This window comes from Cucurbita pepo, chromosome LG01, assembly GCF_002806865.2.
Source record: "Cucurbita pepo subsp. pepo cultivar mu-cu-16 chromosome LG01, ASM280686v2, whole genome shotgun sequence".
Classification (NCBI taxonomy): Eukaryota; Viridiplantae; Streptophyta; class Magnoliopsida; order Cucurbitales; family Cucurbitaceae; genus Cucurbita; species Cucurbita pepo.
Window position 1 is genome coordinate 3,415,153 of NC_036638.1, and position 24,454 is coordinate 3,439,606.

General features: G+C 37.6%; 6 protein-coding genes across 19 annotated transcripts in view; 3 read left to right on the plus strand and 3 right to left on the minus strand.

Annotated features, from left to right (window-relative positions):
• Window positions 1–1,433: 1,433 nt before the first annotated feature.
• LOC111780566 (ribokinase) lies at window positions 1,434–4,619 on the minus strand. Of its 2 annotated transcripts, XM_023661004.1 has the most exons (5): window positions 3,892–4,619; window positions 2,163–2,348; window positions 1,893–2,088; window positions 1,691–1,791; window positions 1,434–1,633 (listed from the first exon to the last, which is right to left on the minus strand). In XM_023661004.1, the coding sequence occupies exons 1-4, from the start codon at window positions 4,528–4,530 to the stop codon at window positions 1,697–1,699; spliced, it is 1,116 nt and encodes a 371-aa protein (XP_023516772.1). In that variant the 5' UTR covers window positions 4,531–4,619; the 3' UTR covers window positions 1,434–1,633; window positions 1,691–1,696. The 2 variants fall into 2 exon arrangements, with proteins under 2 accessions (XP_023516772.1, XP_023516763.1); XM_023660995.1 differs by having other exon boundaries at window positions 1,434–1,791.
• Window positions 4,620–5,331: 712 nt separating this feature from the next.
• LOC111781216 (trifunctional UDP-glucose 4,6-dehydratase/UDP-4-keto-6-deoxy-D-glucose 3,5-epimerase/UDP-4-keto-L-rhamnose-reductase RHM1-like) lies at window positions 5,332–8,533 on the plus strand. Of its 2 annotated transcripts, none has more exons than XM_023661694.1 (3): window positions 5,332–5,494; window positions 6,179–7,754; window positions 7,845–8,533. In XM_023661694.1, exons 2-3 carry the CDS (start codon window positions 6,192–6,194, stop codon window positions 8,292–8,294), a joined length of 2,013 nt encoding a protein of 670 aa, XP_023517462.1. In that variant the 5' UTR covers window positions 5,332–5,494; window positions 6,179–6,191; the 3' UTR covers window positions 8,295–8,533. The 2 variants fall into 2 exon arrangements, with proteins under 2 accessions (XP_023517462.1, XP_023517470.1); XM_023661702.1 differs by lacking the exon at window positions 5,332–5,494 and adding an exon at window positions 5,619–5,673.
• Window positions 8,534–9,233: 700 nt separating this feature from the next.
• LOC111776471 (NADH kinase) lies at window positions 9,234–13,951 on the plus strand. Of its 3 annotated transcripts, none has more exons than XM_023655927.1 (6): window positions 9,234–9,475; window positions 10,344–10,589; window positions 11,196–11,276; window positions 12,514–12,665; window positions 12,747–13,062; window positions 13,101–13,951. In XM_023655927.1, the coding sequence occupies exons 1-6, from the start codon at window positions 9,320–9,322 to the stop codon at window positions 13,149–13,151; spliced, it is 1,002 nt and encodes a 333-aa protein (XP_023511695.1). In that variant the 5' UTR covers window positions 9,234–9,319; the 3' UTR covers window positions 13,152–13,951. The 3 variants fall into 3 exon arrangements, with proteins under 3 accessions (XP_023511695.1, XP_023511703.1, XP_023511686.1); XM_023655935.1 differs by having other exon boundaries at window positions 13,139–13,951; XM_023655918.1 differs by having other exon boundaries at window positions 9,235–9,475; window positions 12,747–13,951.
• A 207-nt stretch (window positions 13,952–14,158) lies between these two features.
• Window positions 14,159–18,487, minus strand: LOC111808904 (E3 ubiquitin-protein ligase CCNB1IP1 homolog). 5 transcript variants are annotated; one of them, XM_023695158.1, is made up of 9 exons: window positions 18,267–18,487; window positions 16,274–16,399; window positions 16,080–16,152; window positions 15,944–15,989; window positions 15,774–15,804; window positions 15,376–15,631; window positions 15,113–15,276; window positions 14,650–14,887; window positions 14,159–14,483 (listed from the first exon to the last, which is right to left on the minus strand). In XM_023695158.1, the coding sequence occupies exons 2-9, from the start codon at window positions 16,341–16,343 to the stop codon at window positions 14,477–14,479; spliced, it is 885 nt and encodes a 294-aa protein (XP_023550926.1). In that variant the 5' UTR covers window positions 16,344–16,399; window positions 18,267–18,487; the 3' UTR covers window positions 14,159–14,476. The 5 variants fall into 5 exon arrangements, with proteins under 5 accessions (XP_023550926.1, XP_023550910.1, XP_023550943.1 ...); XM_023695142.1 differs by having other exon boundaries at window positions 14,650–14,917; XM_023695175.1 differs by lacking the exon at window positions 16,274–16,399 and having other exon boundaries at window positions 14,650–14,917.
• A 786-nt stretch (window positions 18,488–19,273) lies between these two features.
• On the plus strand, window positions 19,274–22,304 carry LOC111799280 (B-box zinc finger protein 22). Of its 6 annotated transcripts, none has more exons than XM_023682772.1 (5): window positions 19,274–19,731; window positions 20,690–21,115; window positions 21,338–21,430; window positions 21,531–21,607; window positions 21,692–22,055. In XM_023682772.1, the coding sequence occupies exons 1-5, from the start codon at window positions 19,549–19,551 to the stop codon at window positions 21,735–21,737; spliced, it is 825 nt and encodes a 274-aa protein (XP_023538540.1). In that variant the 5' UTR covers window positions 19,274–19,548; the 3' UTR covers window positions 21,738–22,055. The 6 variants fall into 6 exon arrangements, with proteins under 6 accessions (XP_023538540.1, XP_023538550.1, XP_023538557.1 ...); XM_023682782.1 differs by having other exon boundaries at window positions 19,275–19,731; window positions 21,380–21,430; XM_023682789.1 differs by having other exon boundaries at window positions 19,275–19,731; window positions 21,521–21,607; window positions 21,692–21,831.
• An 86-nt stretch (window positions 22,305–22,390) lies between these two features.
• Window positions 22,391–24,454, minus strand: part of LOC111799307 (protein VTE6, chloroplastic) — a 4,613-nt gene continuing 2,549 nt past the window's right edge. The window contains exons 3-5 of the mRNA XM_023682821.1: window positions 23,652–23,775; window positions 23,258–23,362; window positions 22,391–22,858 (exon numbers count right to left, since the gene is read on the minus strand). Of these exons, the coding sequence (XP_023538589.1) occupies window positions 22,772–22,858; window positions 23,258–23,362; window positions 23,652–23,775 (316 nt within the window). The 3' untranslated portion in view covers window positions 22,391–22,771. The remainder of the gene's footprint in view (window positions 22,859–23,257; window positions 23,363–23,651; window positions 23,776–24,454) is intronic.

Genomic DNA, 24,454 nt, shown 5'->3' on the forward strand with positions numbered 1-24,454 from the left:
AATGGTTTAAAACACTAAAAAAATTAATAATTATTATTTATATTAAAGACTCCACCTTACGGAGAAACTTGAAGAAAATAAATAAATAAAAGTTTTCCTTAAAAATTGAACTTTCTTATTTCAACCACAATCAGACTTTTTCTAATTGAAAGTAAATAATATACTGTTAGATATATATATATATATTTAATTATATTATATTTTTATGGTTAAGAGATTTCTTTCACACAAAAAACAATATATTTATACTGTTTCGGATAAAGGGGAAAAATAAATAAAAAATAAAGAATGACGTTTTGGAATGTGACAGAATTTATAATAAAATACAGACATATATTTTTTTTTTTTCATATAAGAATATATGTTAAAATAAATAAGATCTGGATGGTTCGATTTTCCAGGATTTATTATATTTTATTAAAGATTTATTTTCAAAAAATAAAAAATTAATAGATATTTTCTGAAGTAGTACCCTAGAAATATTGATTAATAAAATCAATAAAAAATAATTATTTTTAAAACATAAAGTAGATTCTAAAAAATTAATAATTCATGACATGTAATAATGTTATGGACATAAATTAAAGGCCATGTTTTTCATGTGGCTCTCAAGCTCCCAATATTTTATTTTTAAATAATTATATGTAATTGGCCCACATTTCACTACCACTCAAACAAATTTCTCATTTTTATTATTTGGACAAACCTACTCAAATTTAATTTATTAAAAATTATACTTTCCATTATTCAACTTTGGACTCCGTAATTTCGTATGTATCTCGTTTCTTTATTATTATTAATTTATTAAAAAAAATATTTTTTTTTGGAGGATTCATATATCTTAATAACTCGACCAACTCGAACTCCAAAAGAACAATTCCCTATACTTTGAAGGTTCAAATCTCCAATCCTATGATCAAGTAAGCTGCAACCCTACAAAAGACACGTGGGGAGAAAAGGGAAGTTGAAATAGACAAGGCTGAAAAGGAACGATAAACAAATAAAAGAATGATATACATTATTTTTTTTTTCTAGGTAACGTGGATCGACATCTGAAACGAGACATGGATGATTTTGTCGAAACGAGATGTATTTAATGTGTTATTAATGAATGGATAGTCGAGTTGTTAGAAAAGAGATGAGACATTACGTCGTGTAAGATAGGGCATGATAGGATGCCTTAGCTGAAGGGGAAGAAGGTGAGGGCTTAAAGAATTAAGGCCACATGTTACTCACAGTTGTTGGTGCTCTTTAAAGTTGATGTGCCGCAAAATGTACAGTGCCCACACCATGTTTTCTTAGTCTTGTCTAATCATTACACGTTGTTCGTTGGGAGGCAACGGATTTATACCATTAAACTTAAAATGAGCATAGCATATCGATAATTTGATATGCATTATTTTATGTCGAGATTAGAGATTCGTATTCTCATATTTCTATGTTGTGTTAAAAAAAAGTTATACTATGTGAAAGAAATTACGAAAGTATTTTAAATCAATGCTCGAGAATTATTAATTAAGATTGGGCAGATTTTAAATTTGTATCTAATGGTTATTAGAAAGAGTCACGTTGTGATAGCTCCATGAACATATTCTTCAAGCCTCTCGAACAATTTCAACTTTTGTCGTCTCGCCTCTCTCTAGTCCCTTGAATGGAGGAGATTCAGCACTGATTCCCTATCAGGCATCGCCTCTCTCTAGTCCCTTGAATGGAGGAGATTCAGCACTGATTCCCTATCAGGCATGCTGGGAATGGCTCCCTTCACTTGAACACAAAGTGAGGCTGCAGCAGCTGTTCAAAGCAATAAGAAATAGCCATCAGTTCTAAACCACGCCATGGTCTAGTTTTATTGGATCAAGAGCATTGTAATGTAGTTTACATAAAGGATTTACCCGCAAATTTCAGGCTTTCCTTCTTCGACTTTCCTTCCACGAGCGCCACGGCAAATGATGCAGTAAAGGTGTCGCCAGCGCCTGTGGTATCAATTACTTTAGCAGCAGATATAATGGGCTGTCTGATTGGTTCTTCCCCTTGTGTAAACAAAGCAGACCCTTTGGCCCCAAGTTTCACGAGAACTTGCTTGATACCCTGAATTCAAGATTTAGCTAAGTTAACAGCTCATGACATCAAGAAAAACTTTATTCGATGTATGGATAACTCACCATTTTATAGCATTTCTCTACAGCTTGTCCGATCTGTTCAAAACTTTCGGTCGGGCATCCTGTTAAACGACTCAGCTCGCTTTCATTTGGGCTGAAAATATCAACATGGTCAAGCAGTTCCTGTGGGATAGGAGCGTCAACTCCTCCAGCATCTAAAATTACTGGGACCCCAGCATTCCTAGCAGCCTGCAGTCATTATGGCTCGTCGGATAATAGGAAATGTCGTTTTAAGAAAATTGCTCATAATCTTAGATATGCACAAAAAAGAATGAATATCTAATGGGAGGAGAAGGAACAAGGAGGTCAAAATGATGCAGAGCCCAGACCAAAAGTTCTATGAATTAACCTTCCCAATTCGTCAAAATGGAATTGAATGGGGTCAAATCAGCCCAAATCCACCTCTTTTGGCTTTCCCTTTCGGGTTTCCCCTTAAGGTTTTTAAAACGTGTTTGTTAGGGAGAGATTTTCATACTTTTATAAATAATGTTTCGTTCCCCTCTCCAACCGATGTGAGATCTCACAATCCACCCCCTTCAAGGTCCAATGTCCTCGCTTGCACTCATTCCCCTCTCCAATTGATATGAGATCTCACAATCCATCCCTCTTGGGGCCCAGCGTTCTTGCTGGCACACCATCCGGTGTCCACTTCCCTTCAGTGCTCAGCATCCTCGCTGGCACACCACCTAGTGTCCACTTCCCTTTGGGGCTTAGCGTCTTCACTGGCACACCACCCGGTGTCTGACTCTAATATCATTTATAACAGCTCATACTCACCACTAGCAAATATTGTCCTCTTTGGGTTTTTTCTTTCGAGCTTCCCCTCAAGGTTTTTAAAATGCGTATGCTAGGGAGAGGTTTCCACACTCTTATATAAAATGATTCGTTCCCCTCTCCAACCGACGTGGGATCTCACAACATAATTAAAAACTTAAAAGCCCTTCCGAATTGCTCAGCCTAACAAGAAGCTAGGAAACAAAGGAAATAAAAGAATCTAACAATGTCCTAAAATTCATTGACCAGAGAGCAGCTACCTCATAATGAAATCTAGAAATTGCTATTTCCAGTGCAATAACATAAACAAGCTAACAGGAGTACAAGAAGAACAGTATGTGCATTCAGATCAAACAAAACTTTCAAATAAGAATCATGACTGAATGCAAGCAAGAACAAAATATCCAACAGAATGTCTTAAACCAAGAACAAATTTATTAAGACTGCTGCCAACATATACATATATGTGTTTGTAGGCCTGATAATGCAACAGATCAACCACTAACACATGATTACCAAAACATCACAAAAATAGATATCAGGAGTTCAAGAAAAACCCCAAGTAAACCACACATTTCCCCCTTTATTTGTTCGTACAATTAATGTGTGATGTGGAAATTTGAACCTCCGACTTCTACAAAAAGGAGTACATGTCAATTACCACTAAACTATGCTAACTTTGACATTTGTTTCTAGAACGTTAAGAACTTACTCATTGACTAAAACAACAACGACGAACAAATTCGGGTAAGGGGAAGGGATTCAATTACTGTCAATAGGAACAAATATTTTTCAATGGATATGCCCTTTTCTCATTTTTTCATGAATGTGACAGAATTGGCTCACATCTTAGAACTATCAGTTTAAGTTCTAAATAAACAAAGCAGTTGAGTGTGAGAATGCTGAATGACAAGAAAAATTATGCACAGATCATGAACAATTTAATCAGATCCCTGACCTTTGCAACTTGGATGTTGACTGAATCAGGAATCTCCCTCTGGAGAAGAACAATTCCAGCCGTTCTTATAATCTCCAAATCACTATCAGACAACGCCACAGGCCAACAATTCATATTAGCACCACCAACAATGATGATAGAATTCTGCCCACCAGATTGAAGCATCACCACCGCGTGCCCCGTTGGCGCCGCGGCAACAGTAGTCAAATGATCAAGTCGGACGCCGCCTTCCTCAAGCGCCGCCGTGATCAACTTCCCATGAGCATCCTCACCGACCTGACCCAAAAAGTAAGTCGGGTACTCGAGCTTGCCACCACAGCAGGCCTGATTGGCCCCCTTGCCACCCGCCAGAGTCTGCCCATTTCTGGCAGATATCGTCTCGCCCTCCTCCGGCAACCGGTCGATCTCCACATAGATATCGGCATTGGCCGAGCCGACCACAACCAACGGCGGCGGCCCGGAAGGGGTTTTCGATGAATCGAGGGAGAATCGGAGAATTGGGTATCTAGAATTTGATGGGTTCTGTAGATTTGTGAATTGGAGACGTGGGGTTGGGATTTTGATGGACTTTGTTGACGCTCTGATGAAAATCTCCGGCAATATTGGCCAATAATCCAAGGATGGACGAGAAACAGCCATGATTTCGTTGAAGAAGAAAAGGGGGTGTTGAAATTGGGGATGTTAATATAGAAAAGTTCATCTATTTTATCATATGTTACTCAAATCCTTAATGTACTTGAAATCAAAGCCTGTTGTCATCTTCCAAAGTAATTTAAAGATATCTCTTTTTAACATTTTTAGTCTCGAATCAATGTGTAAATATGTACATTTAACCTAATTGAACAGATATCTAGTTTAATGATCTTAAACATTATAATTAAAGATGTCCATGAGGCTCGATGGGATGGATAAACCTTCCGCCCTCCGTCTCCCTCCTATTTCCTTCTTGATATTATTTAAATTCATACTAAAATTTAGTCGATATCATTAACATTAATCACATCATATCTTTTCCTCGAGGAGTTTAAAAATATCTAATCTATATAGAGTAATTTAGTAATTTAGTAATTTAGTAAGAAAGTTATTTTGCAATAAATAAAAATTTATAATATCATTAAAACTAAATATGTCACATCTTTTAATAAAAATAATTAGAGAATTTTGAGAGATTAAGTGTCGATGTCAGAGATGGTGATGATTTAATTAATAACCGACGATTTTCTCTCGTGATCCATGGGAGGCCCGAATTCACGAAGGTTACTATGAGGTCGAGCGCAGGGGATTACAGTATTAATTGACCGGTGGGGAACGCGGATGGAGCTGCGCAGAAGTAGTGCAGTAAAAAATGAATGAGAAGGGTAAATGCGTCATTTCCCCATTTATTGGCTCCCCTTAACCGTCTCCAGCCTCCATCGAATTTAGACGTAGTTTATAAACGAAGGAAAAAACACCATTCTTTCCCGTCATTGTTCTCCAAAGTCGTCGTCTCTGGTTTTCTTCACCATTTCCTTGTCCCGAAGATCTCTCTCTCTCTCTCTCTCTCTCTCTCTCTCTCTCTCTCTCTCTCTCTCTCTCTCTGCCTTCCATTCTCTCTCTAGAAGAGGTAGGTACTTCATCTCTTCCTCTCTGCATTTTTCATTCTCATTCCCGATTCGAAGTCTGTTACTTGAACCGTCCTCATTATGATGAAACTTTTTTGATTCGTGTTGTTTTCACAATTGGCTTAGGTTGGTGCATAGGGTTCTCCGTCTTTCTTGCTCATTTGGATCCGTGATTGGTTTGGTGATTTTCTAGTTTTTTTGTTTCCGATTTCTTGCCTGCTAAGCATTTTCTTGTTATGATTTGTGGCGGATCGAATTCAGATCCTGGAAATGTACTTTGGACGTTTTTTTTTAAAAAAATTGATTATGAGTTTAGGAGTATGCAGAGATCTAATCTGATGGTTGGTTTTTGATCCGGGACGTTTTTTTTCTGTTTGTGGAGGAAATGATCGGAAATTAAAGTTCTATCGAATATGATCTAGTTTTTTTCTTTTTTATCAGTAGGTTTCAGTTTCTTCAGCAATGAAGCTTAATAATAACTAATGCTGCACTTTGGTTTTGTTTTTCTAAAAAATTGTTAGTTTTGGAATTTGTCTTTCTTTGTTTGCTACTGTATCTGCCATTGAATTTAACGGTCGGCTAATTTGTCAACTTCCCCTTAGACATGGATGAATTCAAATTTGATTAAAATCTTCTTTTGTTTTTGTTTGGTTAGTGATCATATGTTCTGTATTGGTCTTGTGCAGAAGTTGCTTTGACATGGCTACACATTCTCCTAAGAACATCCTCATTACTGGGGCTGCTGGATTTATTGCATCCCATGTTGCTAACAGGCTTGTCAGAAACTATCCTGGCTACAAAATTGTTGTACTTGACAAACTTGATTACTGCTCGAATCTGAAGAATCTTCTTCCTTCTAAGCCATCTCCCAATTTCAAATTTGTTAAGGGGGACATTGGCAGTGCTGATCTTGTCAATTATCTCCTGATTACTGAGTCCATTGATACGATTATGCATTTTGCTGCTCAGACTCATGTTGACAACTCGTTCGGTAATAGTTTCGAGTTCACGAAGAATAATATCTATGGCACACATGTTCTTTTAGAAGCGTGCAAGGTCACTGGTCAGATCCGGAGGTTCATCCATGTTAGTACGGATGAAGTATATGGAGAGACAGATGAGGATGCTGTTGTGGGAAACCATGAGGCTTCCCAACTCCTCCCAACAAATCCATACTCTGCAACAAAAGCTGGAGCTGAAATGCTTGTGATGGCCTATGGTAGGTCGTATGGGTTACCTGTGATCACGACGCGAGGAAACAATGTCTATGGACCTAATCAGTTTCCTGAGAAGTTAATTCCAAAGTTCATTCTTTTGGCCATGAGAGGTCAGCCTCTTCCAATTCATGGGGATGGTTCTAATGTTAGGAGTTATCTCTACTGTGAGGATGTTGCTGAGGCTTTTGAAGTCATTCTTCACAAAGGAGAGGTTGGCCATGTTTACAACGTTGGGACAAAGAAGGAGAGAAGGGTTATAGATGTTGCCGAGGATATATGTAGACTTTTCTCAAGGGACGCAAAGGCAAGCATCAAGTATGTAGACAATAGACCATTTAATGATCAGAGGTATTTCTTGGACGATGAAAAACTCAAGAACTTGGGGTGGTCGGAACGTACAACGTGGGAAGACGGGCTGAAGAAGACAATTGAATGGTACACCAAGAACCCTGATTGGTGGGGTGATGTCTCTGGGGCTCTGCTGCCACATCCTAGAATGCTAATGATGCCTGGTGGTGTTGAGAGGCACTTTGAAGGTTCTGAAGAGGGAAAACCAGCTTCTTATGCTTCCTGTAATACTAAAATGGTAGTCCCAACTTCCAGGAATCCGGGCTCTCCTTACCAGCCATCCTTGAAGTTTTTGCTCTATGGTAGGACAGGGTGGATTGGAGGCCTTCTTGGGCAGCTATGTGATAAACAAGGCATTGCCTATGCTTATGGCAAAGGGCGTTTGGAGGATCGGGCCTCGCTTTTGGCGGATATTCAGAATATTAAACCAACCCATGTTTTCAATGCTGCTGGAGTAACAGGCAGACCCAATGTTGACTGGTGTGAATCTCACAAAACAGAAACAATTCGTGCCAATGTTGCTGGAACCTTAACTTTAGCAGACGTTTGCCGGGAGCACGGACTCTTGATGATCAACTTTGCGACTGGCTGTATATTCGAGTACGATGCCAAACATCCAGAGGGTTCTGGCATTGGTTTTAAAGAGGAAGACAAGCCAAATTTCATTGGTTCCTTTTATTCGAAAACCAAGGCCATGGTAGATATAATATTCTTGGGAACTTTCATACTTACCAGGCATTGCAATTGATCTTTTTGACTTGCTGCTAATCTTTCTTTCTAATCACAGGTGGAGGAGCTTCTGAACGAATACGATAACGTCTGCACACTCCGAGTTCGAATGCCGATATCATCCGACTTGAACAACCCACGCAACTTCATTACCAAGATTTCTCGCTACAATAAGGTGGTTAACATCCCAAACAGCATGACCATCCTGGATGAACTTCTGCCCATTTCGATAGAGATGGCGAAGCGTAACTTGAAGGGCATCTGGAACTTCACAAACCCAGGTGTTGTGAGTCATAACGAGATTCTCGAGATGTACAAGAAATACATAGAGCCTGAATTCAAGTGGGCTAACTTCACACTGGAAGAACAGGCTAAGGTAATTGTGGCACCCAGAAGCAACAATGAGATGGACAGTTCAAAGCTGAAAAAGGAGTTCCCAGAGTTGCTGGGGATCAAGGAGTCGTTGATCAAGTACGTCTTCGAACCAAACAAGAAAACCTCAGTTTAATGAAGTTTTGATCTTTAGAACTTAGGAGTTCATATTTTCATTCTGCATTGGCTACATGTTTATTGATTTACTGCATTGGAAGGTGATGATTGTTATATTCAATCCACCTCATGTATTCTGGATTTTCTATTTGTTGATTTATAAGTATTGTTATTTAGGATGCCAGAGAAGTGTTGTCTCTGCATCGTGCAGAAGCAAGCTTCGAATCCTATGAATAAATGGTATCAATTTTTGCCCACCCATTTCCCATTCTTCTCTACTTTACCCTACATACGTACGCACGTACATACCACATTGGTTGGGGAGAAAAACGAAGCTTTATAAGGGTGTGGAAATCTCTCTTTAAAAGAGGCATTTTAAAAACCTTGAAGGATATCCCTAAAAGTAAAGTCTAAAAGAGAACAATATCTATTAATAGTGGGTTGTTACAAACGATATCAAAGGCGTACACTGGGCGATATGTCAGCGATGAGGCTGAGCCCCAAAGGGAATGGATATAAAGGCGGTGTGCCAGCAAGGACGCTAGGAGTCGAAGGGGGTTGAATTGAGGGGTCTCATATCAATTGGAGGGAGAAACGAAGTTGAGCCCCGAAGGAAGTAGACATCCTTTTACAAGAGTGTGGAAACCTCTCTCTAAAAGACTCTTTTTAAAAAATTTGAGGGAAAGCTGAATGAAGACATATCTGCTTCAAAAAAATATATATATACTAATATTACCCTTAAATAATAATAATAAAATTAGAATTTAATCTTTTAAAGATTTTATAAAAGACAATAGTTTAATAAAATGTTTGTAAATAATCTATATCATAAATTTTTATTAAGTAAGGTTTTATGAAACCATAAAAATTAATTATAATGCTAATTTCTTCAAAATTTTAGACATTAAATTTTAAATTTAAGTTTTAACTTAATTCTGGAAAGTGGAACTAAACCCTAACCCGACCCGAGAGACGAGCTCAAAGGCGGACCGGGCTGACCTTTCTATTATCAGAAAGTTCGACGCCGATCTCTGCACCGTCTTCATGTTGTGCGTTCGTCCCGTTTCTCAGCTTTCTCCTTCCAACCCTAATTTTCGCTGCGAGAAAATGGCTATGAGGAGATTGCTACTATTTCTTAAGCCATTTGATGCCAATCCCGTTCTCCATTCTGACGGCTTTTCTCGCGTCACCAGCCCTCAGGTCAGAACTCATTCCATTTTTCTGTTCGATTTTAATTCAATTATTTCTTTCGACCATGGATTTTTGTGTGGAAGTTCATTTATTGGTGATTTCTGATGCCTGTCTTCTTCCTGGGTTTAATGGGTCTTGTTTTCTTTTGCATGGCTTCTGCATTTGCTTTTGATGTGCATTTGATATGATGTGTGAGAATTTTTGTAGGTTTAAATCGTGTTTTTGTTTTGAATATCTTAAAGTTTAGTTGGTCTGAGTTTCTGCATTTTCAAACATTTGAATTTTAGTCCTTTTTAACTTTAGAACAACTGCGAGTTGGCCTAGTAATCATTTTTTAACGTTTTTTGGTTGGTAATTGTTTCTTATCTAAAAAAAAGATATACAATTTTCTTTTTCCTATTATGAAAGATCAAATTATTTGTAGCAAGAAGTTTTAGTAATGGTGGTGCTTGACCAACTTAGATGCACTTCGACTTCGATTCTATATGTGCCAACCAGGTGGGATGGGATTGGATGGCTTTCTCATCCCGTCTCCTCTCCGTGAATGATGAAGCATTATTGTCATTGCTAATGTCTTAACTATTTTTTAGGATGGGTTTAGGTTTTTCTGTGGAATTTGTTATTTTCCTTTGGAATTTTCTCCTCTAATTGGTTTATATGCCTTTTTTAACATAGAAATTTGGGTAAAGGCAATATATTTTTTTATTTTGATTATAATTTTACTGTCATCTGATATATTTTAATATTTTTTTAATACAAAGAACTTGATCATACGTGTTTATAATGTTCATGTAGTTAAGTTTCTTGAATCTATACTTCAGCAAGTTCAATGGAGTCTGCGTGATATACTTTTTGTTGGATATTTGTGTCACTGCAGATCTTACGTCACTTAGAGAACAGGCATGCAGTGCACAGGGAGGCCATAAAATTTTGTAAGGATGTTTTGCAGCAGAAGCCTGTGGATTGGGAAGCTGTATTTCGCAATGATCTATCTGAGCCAATTAGCAATGTAGACCTTGTTGTCACGGTTGGTGGTGATGGCACCCTTTTGCAGGCCAGCCATTTATTGGACGAGTCAATTCCTATTCTTGGAGTAAATTCTGATCCGACACAGGTGGATGAGGTAACTTTGTTATCTAACTAGGCATTCCTTTGAAATCTTTGGAATTGATTGATTATTGATGGATATTTATTTTCAGTTAAATTGCAAATTTAGTTCTTTACTTCGATTAGTTGTGTCTATTTGGTTCTAAATCTGGTAGGATTTCAATTATGTCTTTGAACTTTGAATAATGTGTATATGTAATCCCTATCGTTAACTAAAAATAATGGCGTAGAATACCCTATTGGTTGATTTGGCACAATGAGATAGAAAAATAGTATAATGACGTGATAGGAACAGTTGGATAAAATAAAATAATAGGTGCTATGCTATCTCTTTTGAAAACAACGTATCAAACTCCTTTCATAAAATATGATACACTATTGTATCCTTCTGTCCGTCCCTTATTTGTCATATCGTATGTAATCACCCATCATTTGTCTAATAGGCATGCTATCATTTAGTTAGCAAATTCAATGACTGTAGAATCATAATTTGATGTTCAAAGGTGACATTGAAATGTTATAAAGGAAGGGACTAATAGACACAACAATTGAAGTTAGAAACGAAATTTGTGATTTGATCATTATTTTACTTGAAGTATTTACCAGATATTTTCTTGTCTAGGTAGAAGAGTATGGCAATCAGTTTGATGCTTCTAGAAGCACAGGGCATCTTTGTGCGGCCACTGTTAATAACTTTGAGCAAGTAAGTCTGTTTTTACCATTAAAAGAGTGTTTGGCTGTGGATGTCTATTTGCCACGGGGAGTGAGGCAAGGGGATAGGCTATGTCCATTACTTTTTTCTATCCTCCTCTCTCTCTCTACTCTCTAGTATAGACAAAAAATCTAAATGTTAGCATGTTTCTGCATGAATCATGATATTGAATTATCCACTTGGAAAAGAATACCTAGCTCTAAATGAATTGTCATTCAAATGATTGAATAGGCAGGTATCTGATTTAGAGTAATATGAGTTTTGAGCCTCATACTAACCCTTATTTTCTGATAATGCCTCCGTTGGGAATGATGGTATATTATCTGTACTTTGAATGTTCATTAGCAATAGCAATTTTCATTTCAATGGAACCTGAAGCAGGTCTAATAAACTATCTAAGGCGTTGTTTTTGGATGGGGAAGCATGTTGCAAGGGATTCATCTTGTAGAAATGCTGTATTAGTAAGACCATTTTAAGCCAACTGTAAGCCAGATGAAGGAAACCATCAAATGAGAGTACTGGTGAACATGAGCCAGGGTAAAAATTTCGTAACTTTGGGAAGGATGATAAGAAAATTGAAAAATGTAAAAAAACTATTTTATATAGAAAGAAATGAAGCATGATGGATAGTAAGATATATGAAACTTTTAAGAGAAATAAACTGAGGCAGTAGAGTCGTGGACCATGGTTGGGTTTTCTTCCTCTTCTAATGTTCAACAATGTGGAGTGGAGTGGAGATTTGAAACTCTTGGTCAAAGATATAATGTCTTAACTAATTAAGCTATACTCGAGTTGACATTATGGCGGGGGTTGTAGCCACAAGAATTAGGTAAATACAGGAGGGATTTCTGAAGAATTTAACTAAGGCAGTAGAATTATGGTTTGGGCTGTAGCCGGACAAAATGCAGCAAGGATTAAGTAAAATATGGGAGGAATTCCTAAACATCCCTGCAGCAACATTGATAAAAAATATTATTAAAGTCTCAATAGTATTAAGATGTTGATTGATATTAATAAAAAATATTGACATGTTGATGTTCCTCTTTAAGTTTGCCGTTCACTTTATATTAATTCCTTTCTTGAGTTTTATCATAACCTCTGATTGTTTGGAGGCATTAGTATATCACATTATGTTTGGGCTGGTTTAGAGGAACATCTAAATGAAACCGACTTTTCCGACAAGCAAATAGACGTATTACCACAGACTTGATACGATCACTTCATATAGGTATTAGATAGTGTCCTCAGTGGTGTAGCATCCCCTTCCAAGTTGTCAAGGCTATCCATATCTGTAAATTCAGAGTTGCTCACAAAGTATCCTCTCAATGACATATTAATTGCTCATCCATGTCCCGCATCGGTCTCTCGATTCTCGTTCAAGTAAGAATCATCCTCTGGTTCCTCTTTCTTGTATCTTCCTTAGGTTTGAGGTTACATTCATTAACCTCTTCCTCTCTGCAGAATTAGGAATGAGCAGCCATGTTCGCCCTTGTTGAACTGTCGATCGAGTGGTCTAAGAATTTCGACTGCTGCTGGATCAACAGCTGCAATGCGATCAGCAGGTGGATTTCCCATGCCCATTCTATCTCGGGACCTTCAGTACATGGTACGAGAGCCCATGACCCCAGGAAAACTGTCCAATTTTATGCATGGGATGGTATTGTCAGATCAGTCGATGGAAATGGCCTGGTTGTGTAATGATGGTGTGATTTACATTGATGGTTCTCATGTTTGTCATCCTATTCAATACGGCGATGTCATTGAAATATCTTCCAAGGCCCCGAGTCTGAAAGTTTTCTTGCCTCATCTTCCAAGGCCCCGAGTCTGAAAGTTTTCTTGCCTCATCTTCCAAGGCCCCGAGTCTGAAAGTTTTCTTGCCTCATCTTCCAAGGCCCCGAGTCTGAAAGTTTTCTTGCCTCATCTTCCAAGGCCCCGAGTCTGAAAGTTTTCTTGCCTCATCTTCCAAGGCCCCGAGTCTGAAAGTTTTCTTGCCTCATCTTCCAAGGCCCCGAGTCTGAAAGTTTTCTTGCCTCATCTTCCAAGGCCCCGAGTCTGAAAGTTTTCTTGCCTCATCTTCCAAGGCCCCGAGTCTGAAAGTTTTCTTGCCTCATCTTCCAAGGCCCCGAGTCTGAAAGTTTTCTTGCCTCATCATATGTTGTACACGGCCAGAGAAGAAACTTCAGAGCAACATACATATCCAAAATAGATTTTGTAGATAACTGCATATATGCAACGGAGTCGTCGACATGAAATGTTCTGAGCATATGAACGAGCATGAAGTTAATCTATGTGCGGGACCTATTTGGCTTTGCAGGACTGGGGTCGTCAGATGCTTTCTTGCTGAGCATTTTTAATCAACATGTAAGATCATTAACAACACGTATCTGATGGACAAATGAAGGCATTTTTCAAGGGGTGGCTTTTGACAATTTTTCTGTACATATGAGAATGAAAAATGCTGTCTCTAGCTAAGAATTGAGCTGTGAATACCTGGATTGTCGTCCAACCTTCTTTGCTTGTGCGTAACTTTTTGAAACTTAACCTTTCACGTTTTGGTGTTTCTTTATCAACTGTTTAGAATGTTCTAAATCATACATTTTCGTGTAGGATTACACAGTACTTTTTGAACCTTGACAAATGTCTTAGTTACACTGCTTTTGAAATAATGCTCTCTACTGTTATAATAATTTTGTGTTATACCTTCTCATTTTTACACTGCTTTTGAAACAATTTCAAATTTTAAAATTATATTAGTTTAATTTAACATTTCGCATTCTACTCCACCTACAGTTTTAACATATTTTTGCTAGTTATAGTGACGAACTATGGTTTGAGAAACGAAAGCAATCGACAAAAATTACCTTCCCTCGGAAGAACACTGTCTGTATAACGTCCGATTAGTTGATAAAGATTTCTACATTTTTTATTCTTCACGCAAAGAAATTAAGCCTTGCGCAAGAAATAAAAAAAGATTGTGCGAGTGGTGGAAGATAAATCTACTTAATATTCGATTGTTCATAAACCGAAAGATACCCAAGAAAAAAAAAAGAAAAAATCTGTATCCTATTTTCTTGATTTTCTGTAATCCTCCACCGACTTCAAAACTACCAAAAGAAAGAAAAGAGAACCTTGAAGCAAGCGGAATTGATCTGCCCTTTTGCCCACCAAACGTCAACTCGGCCACTTCCATCTCACAATCTATAATGACAGTAATAATATGATTCAGCTAGTGCGAGAGCATGCAGGAGAAATTTTGAGCTTAATTTTCATGTAAACGAGTTATTTGCCGCTATGAGCATAGTCCATAGTCATTGGTATGAACTCTTTGCAAAAAAGCACCGAAAAGCAAGCGTTATATACTTACGTGAACATTTGAGGGCGACGTGAGAGCTGAGGTCGTTTGATTGGGGACAGAATCAAGTTGCGCAGAGTCATGGAGGGGTTGCCAGCTCCACTTCCAAACGCATTGTGAGCTCCCCCTCTTCTATTCCCAGCTTCCATTGCCATCGGAGCAGCTTGTTTTGCCGGTGACCCAACGGAGATGTCGAAGTGACCAGAGTTCCCGCTATTTTGTCGTGTTGGCCATATTTCCTCTCTTGGTCCTGGGGTTTCAGGAGCGGAAACCAGCAAGTCTGCAAGAAATAAGTCAACTTGTTTTGGAAATACTTGAGCAGTACAGGACGTAATTAAGCTGTGCGTATGTGGGAAATGAGAGCACGGTTTGAATTCCACTGATAATACATGGTATAAATTGAAAACTCAACATGATGAAAGTATCAATTGTCTGATGTTTTCATTCTTTAAAATTAGAAAGAGAAAAAGATTACCTTTCCTCATGGGTTCTCTGTTATCCATCAAACTAACGGGGTTTGAGAACAAATCGGGCTCGTTTCTTGGATAAAAATTGCTCACAGGCTGGATGGCCGACCGTTTTAGTGATTCATGCTCATTCCTCAATTGATCATACATCTCATCTAGTTTCCTCTTCTGCCTAACATGCAATTGAATTTTCTGGATCAGGATCTTAAAAACAGAGAACACCCCTCAGGAATCGGTTTAGAAATGAGAAGCAAAAATGAAAGGAGATGACCTGGATTTTTCAGCAAACTTCTCCTGGAGCTCTTGTTTGTCTTTGGATATATTCTCCATCTCTCGTTCCAACATCTGGCATCTCTTGGCCATTTTTTGGTATGCAGTATGCACCTGCTCCAGTTTTTCAGTAAACTTTTCTTGCATAACTTCACATTTCTGTCGGCATTGAGCCACGATTCTGTTCATTTTGTACTGCATCTCCAATTCCTTTTGTCCAATATAGAACATTACACTTCTATATGCACTTTTCATCACTGAGACCAATCAAGGAAAACTAAAGACAATCTATCTTCTCAACTGTTAAAAAGAATGGAATAACAGCGTTTTCCAAAATTTGGAGGATAATTTATAATTAATTTAGAATTTTGAATCATTGGTGATTACTCGGAAGGATACATATCTGAGGATTTATACCAGCCATGGCCATCTGTAATATTTTTTGTAGTGAATATCAGTATCAAAAGCAGTGAGACAATACAACGAATCAGTCACATACAAGGAAAAGATTGAAAAACGCTATAAGAGTCTTAAAAGACTTGAACAAGATAATTTAAGAGAATACTTACATTTACCCATTCATCATTTGGATTGATGTCCACGGGTTTCATGAGGCTGCCAAATAGAAATCGGAAGTAAGATAAAATAAAATCATATTATCGATGGGGCAGGCTCCAAACAGCATCATAATAATAAACCCATCACCTTTTAGAAAGAACTTGATCACAAATGGGGCAGGCTCCATCATTGCTAAGGATCTTGCTTGCATCCTCTGTGCCTTTACATCGTTAAGAAACAACTTATGCAGTTAAACCACTTACATTTACTTAGAGAAATAGGTCAAATATTTCACCAAATTAAACGATGGACAATGAAAAATTTCCACATGCTTAGGATACACAACAAGTGACCACAAGTTGTGGAGATAGCTCGCCCTTCAAGTTCTCTCCAGCAAGCATTGCATTTCATTATTAACCTTCAGAAGTAACCTCTAACGCCATGGAATACTAGAGAAATCATAGACCCTGTTATGAAAATCACAGGCAGGAGGGTCGTTATACAACGGTGCTCAGATTTCAAAGACCTTAAAAGCATTTGTGCAGAAAGAAATTCGCGAAGGTTATCTTGTTGTTCCTAGCATATCATTTCTATATCATATAGCTTGACAAATGAACCGCTGATCGTTCGTTAAAATTAAAGCCATATCACGGCATTGATAGACGATAGCACTTCAGATTCTAAACACCAAGTTTAAATAATGAAGGAAATTAGGCAATCAGAAGTTCTAAACCACGTAAAGATGCCAAACTATTTGAGTGACTGTGATGTTAGTTATTTGGTTCCCTTTTCTCAGTTGATTAGAAATTGAAAGGAGAAAAGACGTTCCTAGTCAACTTTTAGAAAAAAGAACAAGTTAAAAAAAAATAATTCAAAACTTAGCTTAGTTTTCTAAAACATGTTAAAAAAAATAGAAAAGAAACAAAGAAACTCATAGATGAAAGTAGTATTTATATGTTTAATTAAAATATAAAAAAAACTAAAACTAAAAACTAAATGATTATCAAACGAGTTTAAGTATCCAAGCTTTCATTATTTGCTTTTAGTCCATAAATCAAACAGAACATCTTTTTGACTGCTATCAATAGGCTTCAAATTATGCATGAAGTTTATAAATGTGAGTACCAGAAACTCTTCTGGATGGTAAAAGAATAGCAATGGATGGCTTCCACCCTGTCCAGGAAGACACTTCTTCTAAAGATTCTACGTGCTAAAAGGAATCTGGTGGTTTTAGCTTAACATGAATCCCTTACCATCGAAATAATGGATATAGAAATAATTCGGTCTTCTCATACCGAAATTCAATGTTTCCCCATATAGTTCAAAAAAAGATCAGCAAAACAGCATTTCTTCTACAGGTTCTAGAGCCACATAGTTAACAGGGCAAAAATTCATCGGGGTGGAACGAATAGAACCTAACATCGGTAAAGTGGTTGCTAGACAGAAACAGGAACTCGTAATCTAAATCGGATATTATTGTTTTATGATGTACTCTTGAGCAGAAGGATTGCCGAGCTCTATGCAATGAACATATAAGATACCAGCAAAAGAACTTGACTGCAACAGCTGTACTTGTTCCCTTCAGAATTCTATTTTTCTCGGCGTGTATTATATATCTAAAATTCCAGTCCACATAAAAAATTGACAGGACTGGCATATTTTCTATAAAAAATCTTGTTTTTTGAACATGAAGAGATACAAGAAACCATTTGCAATTGCCGGAAACACTGGGCCCGCTGAAGGCATAAAAATCCTTCAAAGCTTCTATTAGAGGACAAAAAAAACCTACGATTTATTGTACCTCGTCTTCTGAAGTTCATGAAGAGATATAATTGAAATTATAGTAATAAATGGTGCTATCGAGAAATGAGTATAACAAATAAAATTCAAATTAATCAAAAAAAAAAAAAAAAGGGGAAGCTAGCAGGGTTAAATCGATAGTTCCGAACTTTTTGAAAAAGAAACGAAGTTCTTCAACATCATTCTCTGTTTTCTACCTCGACCTTGTTTACACAAATGTAAGGAGGAAAGGGTGGAAATCCTAAATATCACAAGGGTAACTGGATCAAAAATAAGTTCCAGATTAGGAGCTAATACATTAACAAATAGCAATCAACTTGAAAAGAAAAGGAAACAAACAAAAATATCTTGCTCGCTAGAAAAGAAGATGGAAATTGGAAGCGAGAAGTAACATTTTACTCGAAAATACGAAACAAGTCGGAACTTGAAAACACTCTCTGATCACACACGAATTACTTGAAAGAAAATTCCAACGAAATTCAAAATGTTGATAAATTAGGGTACAAAAAATCTTCGAAGTAGAATGAATTATACCTCTAAATTCTCAAACAAAATCTTCACGGCAAAGAATACGGTTCCAATCTTCAGCCTTCCACCGTGTTCAATTAGGAATGCGAATCTGAACAAACTTGAGAACATAAACACTTGAAAACATTGAAGAAAAGAGAAATCGAAAACCTCGAAAGCAGTCGATGAATAAAAGGTCGAATTTGGCGGGAAATGTTCTTGGGAGTTGCTAACTCTGTTACCTTCGCAGTTCGGTGTAGCGAGAAATGAATTTTGAAAATCAAACTTATAACTGGAAGAGTATATATATATATATATATTTTTTTTTTTTTTTTTTTAAAGAAAAAANTATATATATATATAAAGATTTAGAACATTTGTCCCACGTATTTTTAAAATATCTTATTTTAATTTGTATATTTTTTAAATATTACCATTTTAATTTTAATTTTTAAAATATACAATATACATCTAAATTATGAGGTTGAAATTAATATTTTCCCACAACTTTTGAACTCTATAATTTAAAAATATATTTAATAATTTTTTAATGCATATTTCTTTTTCTTAAAAAATGCTACATGAAGTTGTTGACATGTGGGTGTAAAGTTTAGTGCGAAGAATTTAATATTTTCAAATTAATTTTCATAAATACACTAATTATCATTTTAATAATTTAATTACACTTTTAAAATTTGGTTGGTTTTATACGAGAAATGGGACCACACTCCAAATTTAAATATATATCTGTGTCGATGATTGATTTATGTGTGTTTTTTTTTTAATTTATTGTTACATTAAAAATAATTTATTATTTACGTGCTACTTGATTGCTCTTACATTTTTTAATTAATTGTTTGTGGTTAATATTTAGGTTACGAATTAATAAAAATAAAAACTTTATTTTTAGAAAAATATGAGAAGATGATGAATTAAGAAGTACGACATGTCGTAATGGGGGTGGAGAAGTACGACAGGAGGTCAGAGGTGCAACGTGGACGAAAATGGAGGAAGGAATTGATTCCAAAATATCACTCCGATTTACACTCCGAATCACAAATCAAGTCCTCTTCTTAAACCTCTCTCGACTTCATCCACTTGTTCCCCAAGGAACCTGATTCCTTCTTATTCCTTTTTCCATCTTTGCTCAAGACGCTTTTCTTTTTCAAATTCGAAAGAGTGTGTTTCAGAGCTTGAAGAAACTCATTGATTCTCTGAGTCCAGGTGAGAAGGGAAGTCTTTTTTGGGGTTTTTCGAGTGAGTTTCAGTGATCATGAGTGGGTTTTAGAGGATTCGAGAGAAGGTTAGGATGAAGATTCAGTGCAATGTCTGCGAAATGGCTGAAGCCACCGTTCTGTGTTGTGCTGATGAGGCGGCGCTGTGCTGGGCCTGCGATGAGAACATTCATGCCGCCAACAAGCTCGCTAGCAAGCACCAGAGAGTTCCTCTCTCTGGTTCTTCGTCTCAGATGCCCAGATGCGACATCTGCCAGGTATGAGTTATATATATAAATAACTCTGTTAGTTCCAGTAATCGAGACAAATGGGTCCGGAGATGTGTTAATGAATTGGTTGGAATCAACACTAATATGAGGACTAAAGCTTCTTTGATATATTTTGATCATGTTACTATGAACTGAGTTCCGTAGGCTTAAGTAGTAGGATTACATATGCACCCCACGATGAATGATCAAGGAGTAATTGAATCTGTTGCCAAATCTCATGAGTCTCTTCATATTTTTGTTTCAAAATTCTTCTAGATATTTATTTCCAGATCTTAGAGGCTGACGGTAATCCTACTAACAAAGGAAAGAAAAGTTCGTTTCAGCTCGAGATCAAGCTGTGGTTTTAGAGGTTTGAAATGCTTGTAACTTTTCTTTGCGAGATACTACCTCGGTTGGAGAGGGGAATGAAGCATTCCTTTCAAGGGTGTGGAAACCTTTATCTAGCAGACACGTTTTAAAATCATGAGACTGATAGTGATATGTAATGGATCAAAGTGGACAATATGACAATATCTACTAGCGGTGGACTTGGGCTCTTACAAATGGTATAAGAGACAGACAACCTCGGAGTGTCAGCAAGGACGCTAGCCCCTAAGGAGAAGGATTGTGAGATCCCACATCGGTTGGAGAAGGGAACGAAGCATTCCTTATAAGGGTGTGGAAACCTCTCCTTAAGAGACGCTTTTTAAAACAGTGAGGCTGATGGAGATACGTAACGAGCCAAAACGGACAATATCTGCTAGCGGTGAACTTGGTGGGCTGTTACAATAATATTTGAGGCCAGTGACTATTGGGGGGGGNGGGGGACAGATATGGATTGATGGCATTTGAATTTGTTATACGTTCTTAGGGGAATGTCAGCCAATAGCTAACTTCATTTCTTTTCTGAAGCCCCTTTATCAGTTGTTATTGTTACCCTTTGTAAGTCATCCATGATTTCTTGCAGGAAGCTAGTGGCTACATCTTCTGTTTAGAGGATCGAGCATTACTTTGCAGAAAGTGTGATGTTGCAATACACACAGCAAATACTTGCGTAACGGGTCATCAACGCTTTCTGCTCACTGGTGTGAAAGTCGCACTCGAGCCAACCGACCCTATTCCTTGTTCTTCCATAGCTAATTCACATTCTAGAGAGATATCAACCAAAACGAAAGTTAGACCACCGTCTGATAAGGAATTCTCGATGCCTTCGTCTGGTGAATTCAGCAGAAGCCTGTCTGTTCAAGGTGGATCTGATGACTTCATGACAAATAGAACATTGCTTACTGGAGATTCTGCTTCTGGTGGCTTTTCACATTGGCAAATAGATGAACTCATTAATCTGACTGGATTCAATCAGAATTATGGGTTTATGGATAACGGATCATCCAAGGTATGATTATGGTTTTATAATGCAGTGAATTCTGATCAACTTGTAGCATGCAGGATGAACTCTTGGTTATATTTATATGGAATCCCAACCATGTGAATTGTTTGCCATTGCAGAATATTCACCATTCTTAGTGGTTGATAATGGCTTCTGGAATTTAAAAATCCTTCTATTAGGATGTCACTCACATATCAAAACCTCTTTATAAACAACCATCTTATGTAGCTTGGATGCTTTTCTCCATATATACACTATACAACCTTCAAGATTGATAGGAACTGGAGAGAGACAGAACTAATTCTTAGGCACGACACGCTGGTAAACTATCGTTTCCAGAGTGCTGGTTCTTGTGTAGGACTATTCTAAATAAGTAATTTTTTCTTGACCTCTAAGTTGGGACATTGGTAGATTGTTACAGGTCATGGGCGAGTTCTTGCATGTTATGATATTATCCTATCCTCATAGATTAACTGCAAAAAAGTGGACTGATTGGAGGTAATATGCCGTGCAGATTGCACATATTACTGCCAATCCAGATGTAATAACTTTTTGCTTTTCTTTATCTGTGAAATCTATCAGGCTGATAGTGGAAAGCTTGGGGACTCCGATTCATCATCAAGTTTGAGAGCTGCCGATGTTGAACTCGACGATGACGATGAATGCTCGGGTCACATTCCAGAGGCTTCCTGGACTGTGCCTCAGGTTCCCTCCCCTCCCACAGCATCTGGCTTATACTGGCCAAGAAGTTACCATAATTCTATGGATGGTGCTGTTTTTGTTCCTGATATCTGCTCTTCAGAAAGGTTTCGACATTGCTCACACAACAGTATGTTCTCGAAACGAAGGAGGCAGTTTTAGATGTCTGAACGCTGGCATCGGGCTTCATTGCTTGTGTTCTGAACGTCTGCTTGGTTTGTTGTGTGTTTATAGGCTTTCTCAACTACGTTTGTTTTATAATAAGTGGACACGACCAAAGATTATCGCTTGAAATGTATACCTTGTAACGTAACCACTATAGTTTAGGATTTGTTACAATGATGTAGAAATAAACCTGTGCATTAGTTGACCTAGGTATTTTTTCAGATTTATTTCGAACATCATATGGAAATGATTAGGATTCAAATCATGTTGACCCACTTGATTATTTGTAGTTTTACAAAAATTATGAAGAATCAATGTTATGTCTTGGCCATTTTGAGTTCTGTAGCTCATGTTCATTGTTCAATGTTATTAACCTCTTTCCTAGTATAACCTTCACTTTTTTCCTGATAAGAAGAGTAAAACTCAAAAGATATCTTATGGTATCCATGAATGTGTTCTATACACAGAAGGAAGACAACAAGATATATGAATAAGTAATGCCACTATTCCATTCTCTACGAATACAATCATGTCTAAAGTGATGTTAGAGGTTAAAACATCTTAAAAAGCCACAAAATTACCCTGAAACTGCACTTCGTTCACTGCTGTCGAATACCAGTGGCCATTCTCGAAGCAAGAATTTAATTGAAGCAATCACTCGTGACAGTTCCAAGGGTAGGATTTGATCTTCCCCTCCATCAGCTGTAGTTTTCTTATAATTTTTTTTGCTGTCAGTTGAATGAAAATACAAGAGAACGCCAAGTCGTCAACTCTTGAAGGTGCATCGTATTATGAATGTCAATGACCAAGTAGGAGCTGCTGCATCAACATAGCTAAAATGCTGCCTATGGATATGTTGATGACATTAACAACATCATTGTTGAGCTGCAAACAGAATCGAATGAATCAGAACAGTAGTTTTCCAGAACAAGGCAGATTGAAGAAGTAAAACCCGGGAGACATGTTGGTCGACCGAGAAGAGAGGGGAAGGAGCTTCATTACTAATGTAGGAAAAATTAGCCTTTTCGAGTTGGATGGGATAGTGCATTGATGATCAAGGTGGTTTTTCAACTGATATCTGAATGCTTTATATCTACCTACTAATTTTGCAGGTGCTTTAAGATTTAAATTACTTAGCCGCTTTCAGACCTGAACCCATCATTCATGATGACTAAGCCAACAATACACGAGAACAAGCAATAACAGCAGAAGAGTTCAATTCAAAAACAAACAACAGACTCAAATGTAAGGCAATCAGTGATAAAAAGAAACTTTAGTACTTACCCACCGAAATCCCTCCTTCCCTTGAAATACAGCACCGATGATGCTTTCACCAAGATTAGCAATCTGTGAAGCTATAGCACATACAATTGCTTCAGGTGCAGTAACCTGCATCATCATCCAAAGAGAAATCTAAATGTGTATCCAAGAAGACGAACAATGTATAATTTTCATAGAGATATAATTGGGGGAGGGACTCGTTAAAACTTCAGAAAGAGCCTGTAATTAGCCAGTAAAGTTCTTAAAATATGGAAAATTCTTAAATACGCAGTTTCAACGAGCTTTCAAGCCATGCTCCAAATGAGCAGGGAACGATTATAAGACATGAGGGAATATTCATAAGAAGTAGAGCTGCAGTATAGTTCAGGGTGTGACAGGAACAACAAAAGAAAATTACGTCACCCAAAAGATAGCCAACGAAGGCAAGAGCAATTGCTGCTAAGAGTCCAGCAAAGGTTCCCTCGAGACTGACAGCCCCTTCTGTTCCCCGAGGAACTACCTTAAATGTTGTCACCAGGTACCTGGTTATAAACGAAGCATCAGTATAACAAGGAAAGAACTGAAGAAACAAAAACCCCATATAATTATATTTAAAGAGGTCCAAACAGATTAAGGATTCCCATTCCACGTATAAACTATTTAGTGTTCATTTGATATATAATGAAGACTAGTTAGAAAATTCTTCAGAAAACTGCAAACTCAGAAAATTGATAATTAGTAGAAAAGGTAAATGAAGAATACGGACATTTACTGAAAACTTTGGAAAACATCTTAAAAATGGTTCAAGACGAACATGTTTGGAAAACAACCTGGTACATTATTTGTAATAAATAGTATTTTTATTTTTATTTTGCTATATTAGTCTTCAAATGTAGATTGTGCATGATCAAACATGTTTGTTGTTGTGGCAAAAGAACAGTGAACGGCCGATGTTAGTAGTTCAATAAATTACTCGAACAATGTTGATTATGCTTCCATGTAGAAGGGCTGCTAGGCGCGGTTGAGGGCAGGTAACCCCAAATGAAGTAAAACCCCCCACTAGACCAGGTTAATGATCAAACTGAGGATCCATCGATGGAACATAGCCTAGCCTACAGTAGCATCCTTGCTTCAAACCCAGGAACTCCGTTCCCCCCCCCCCCCCCCCCCCCCCCCCCCCCCCCCCCCCCCCCCCCCCCCCCCCCCCCCCCCCCCCCCCCC

What these genes read in the sequence shown, in the direction of transcription:
- LOC111781216 (XM_023661694.1), top strand. Translation starts at nt 6,192, where the DNA reads ATGGCTACACATTCTCCTAAGAACATCCTCATTACTGGGGCTGCTGGA. An exon ending in ATTCGAAAACCAAGGCCATG is followed by an intron (nt 7,755 to 7,844) that starts GTAGATATAATA and finishes TTCTAATCACAG; the next exon opens with GTGGAGGAGCTTCTGAACGA.
- LOC111799280 (XM_023682764.1), top strand. Translation starts at nt 19,549, where the DNA reads ATGAAGATTCAGTGCAATGTCTGCGAAATGGCTGAAGCCACCGTTCTG. An exon ending in CCAGATGCGACATCTGCCAG is followed by an intron (nt 19,732 to 20,689) that starts GTATGAGTTATA and finishes GATTTCTTGCAG; the next exon opens with GAAGCTAGTGGCTACATCTT. An exon ending in TGGATAACGGATCATCCAAG is followed by an intron (nt 21,116 to 21,691) that starts GTATGATTATGG and finishes GAAATCTATCAG; the next exon opens with GCTGATAGTGGAAAGCTTGG.
- LOC111776471 (XM_023655927.1), top strand. Translation starts at nt 9,320, where the DNA reads ATGTTGTGCGTTCGTCCCGTTTCTCAGCTTTCTCCTTCCAACCCTAAT. An exon ending in CTCGCGTCACCAGCCCTCAG is followed by an intron (nt 9,476 to 10,343) that starts GTCAGAACTCAT and finishes GTGTCACTGCAG; the next exon opens with ATCTTACGTCACTTAGAGAA. An exon ending in ATCCGACACAGGTGGATGAG is followed by an intron (nt 10,590 to 11,195) that starts GTAACTTTGTTA and finishes TTTCTTGTCTAG; the next exon opens with GTAGAAGAGTATGGCAATCA.
- LOC111808904 (XM_023695142.1), bottom strand. Translation starts at nt 16,343, where the DNA reads ATGAAATGCAATGCTTGCTGGAGAGAACTTGAAGGGCGAGCTATCTCC. An exon ending in AACTTGTGGTCACTTGTTGT is followed by an intron (nt 16,153 to 16,273) that starts GTATCCTAAGCA and finishes AACGATGTAAAG; the next exon opens with GCACAGAGGATGCAAGCAAG. An exon ending in CAAATGATGAATGGGTAAAT is followed by an intron (nt 15,805 to 15,943) that starts GTAAGTATTCTC and finishes AAAATATTACAG; the next exon opens with ATGGCCATGGCTGGTATAAA.
- LOC111780566 (XM_023661004.1), bottom strand. Translation starts at nt 4,530, where the DNA reads ATGGCTGTTTCTCGTCCATCCTTGGATTATTGGCCAATATTGCCGGAG. An exon ending in TAGAGAAATGCTATAAAATG is followed by an intron (nt 2,089 to 2,162) that starts GTGAGTTATCCA and finishes TCTTGAATTCAG; the next exon opens with GGTATCAAGCAAGTTCTCGT. An exon ending in GGAAAGCCTGAAATTTGCGG is followed by an intron (nt 1,792 to 1,892) that starts GTAAATCCTTTA and finishes TGCTTTGAACAG; the next exon opens with CTGCTGCAGCCTCACTTTGT.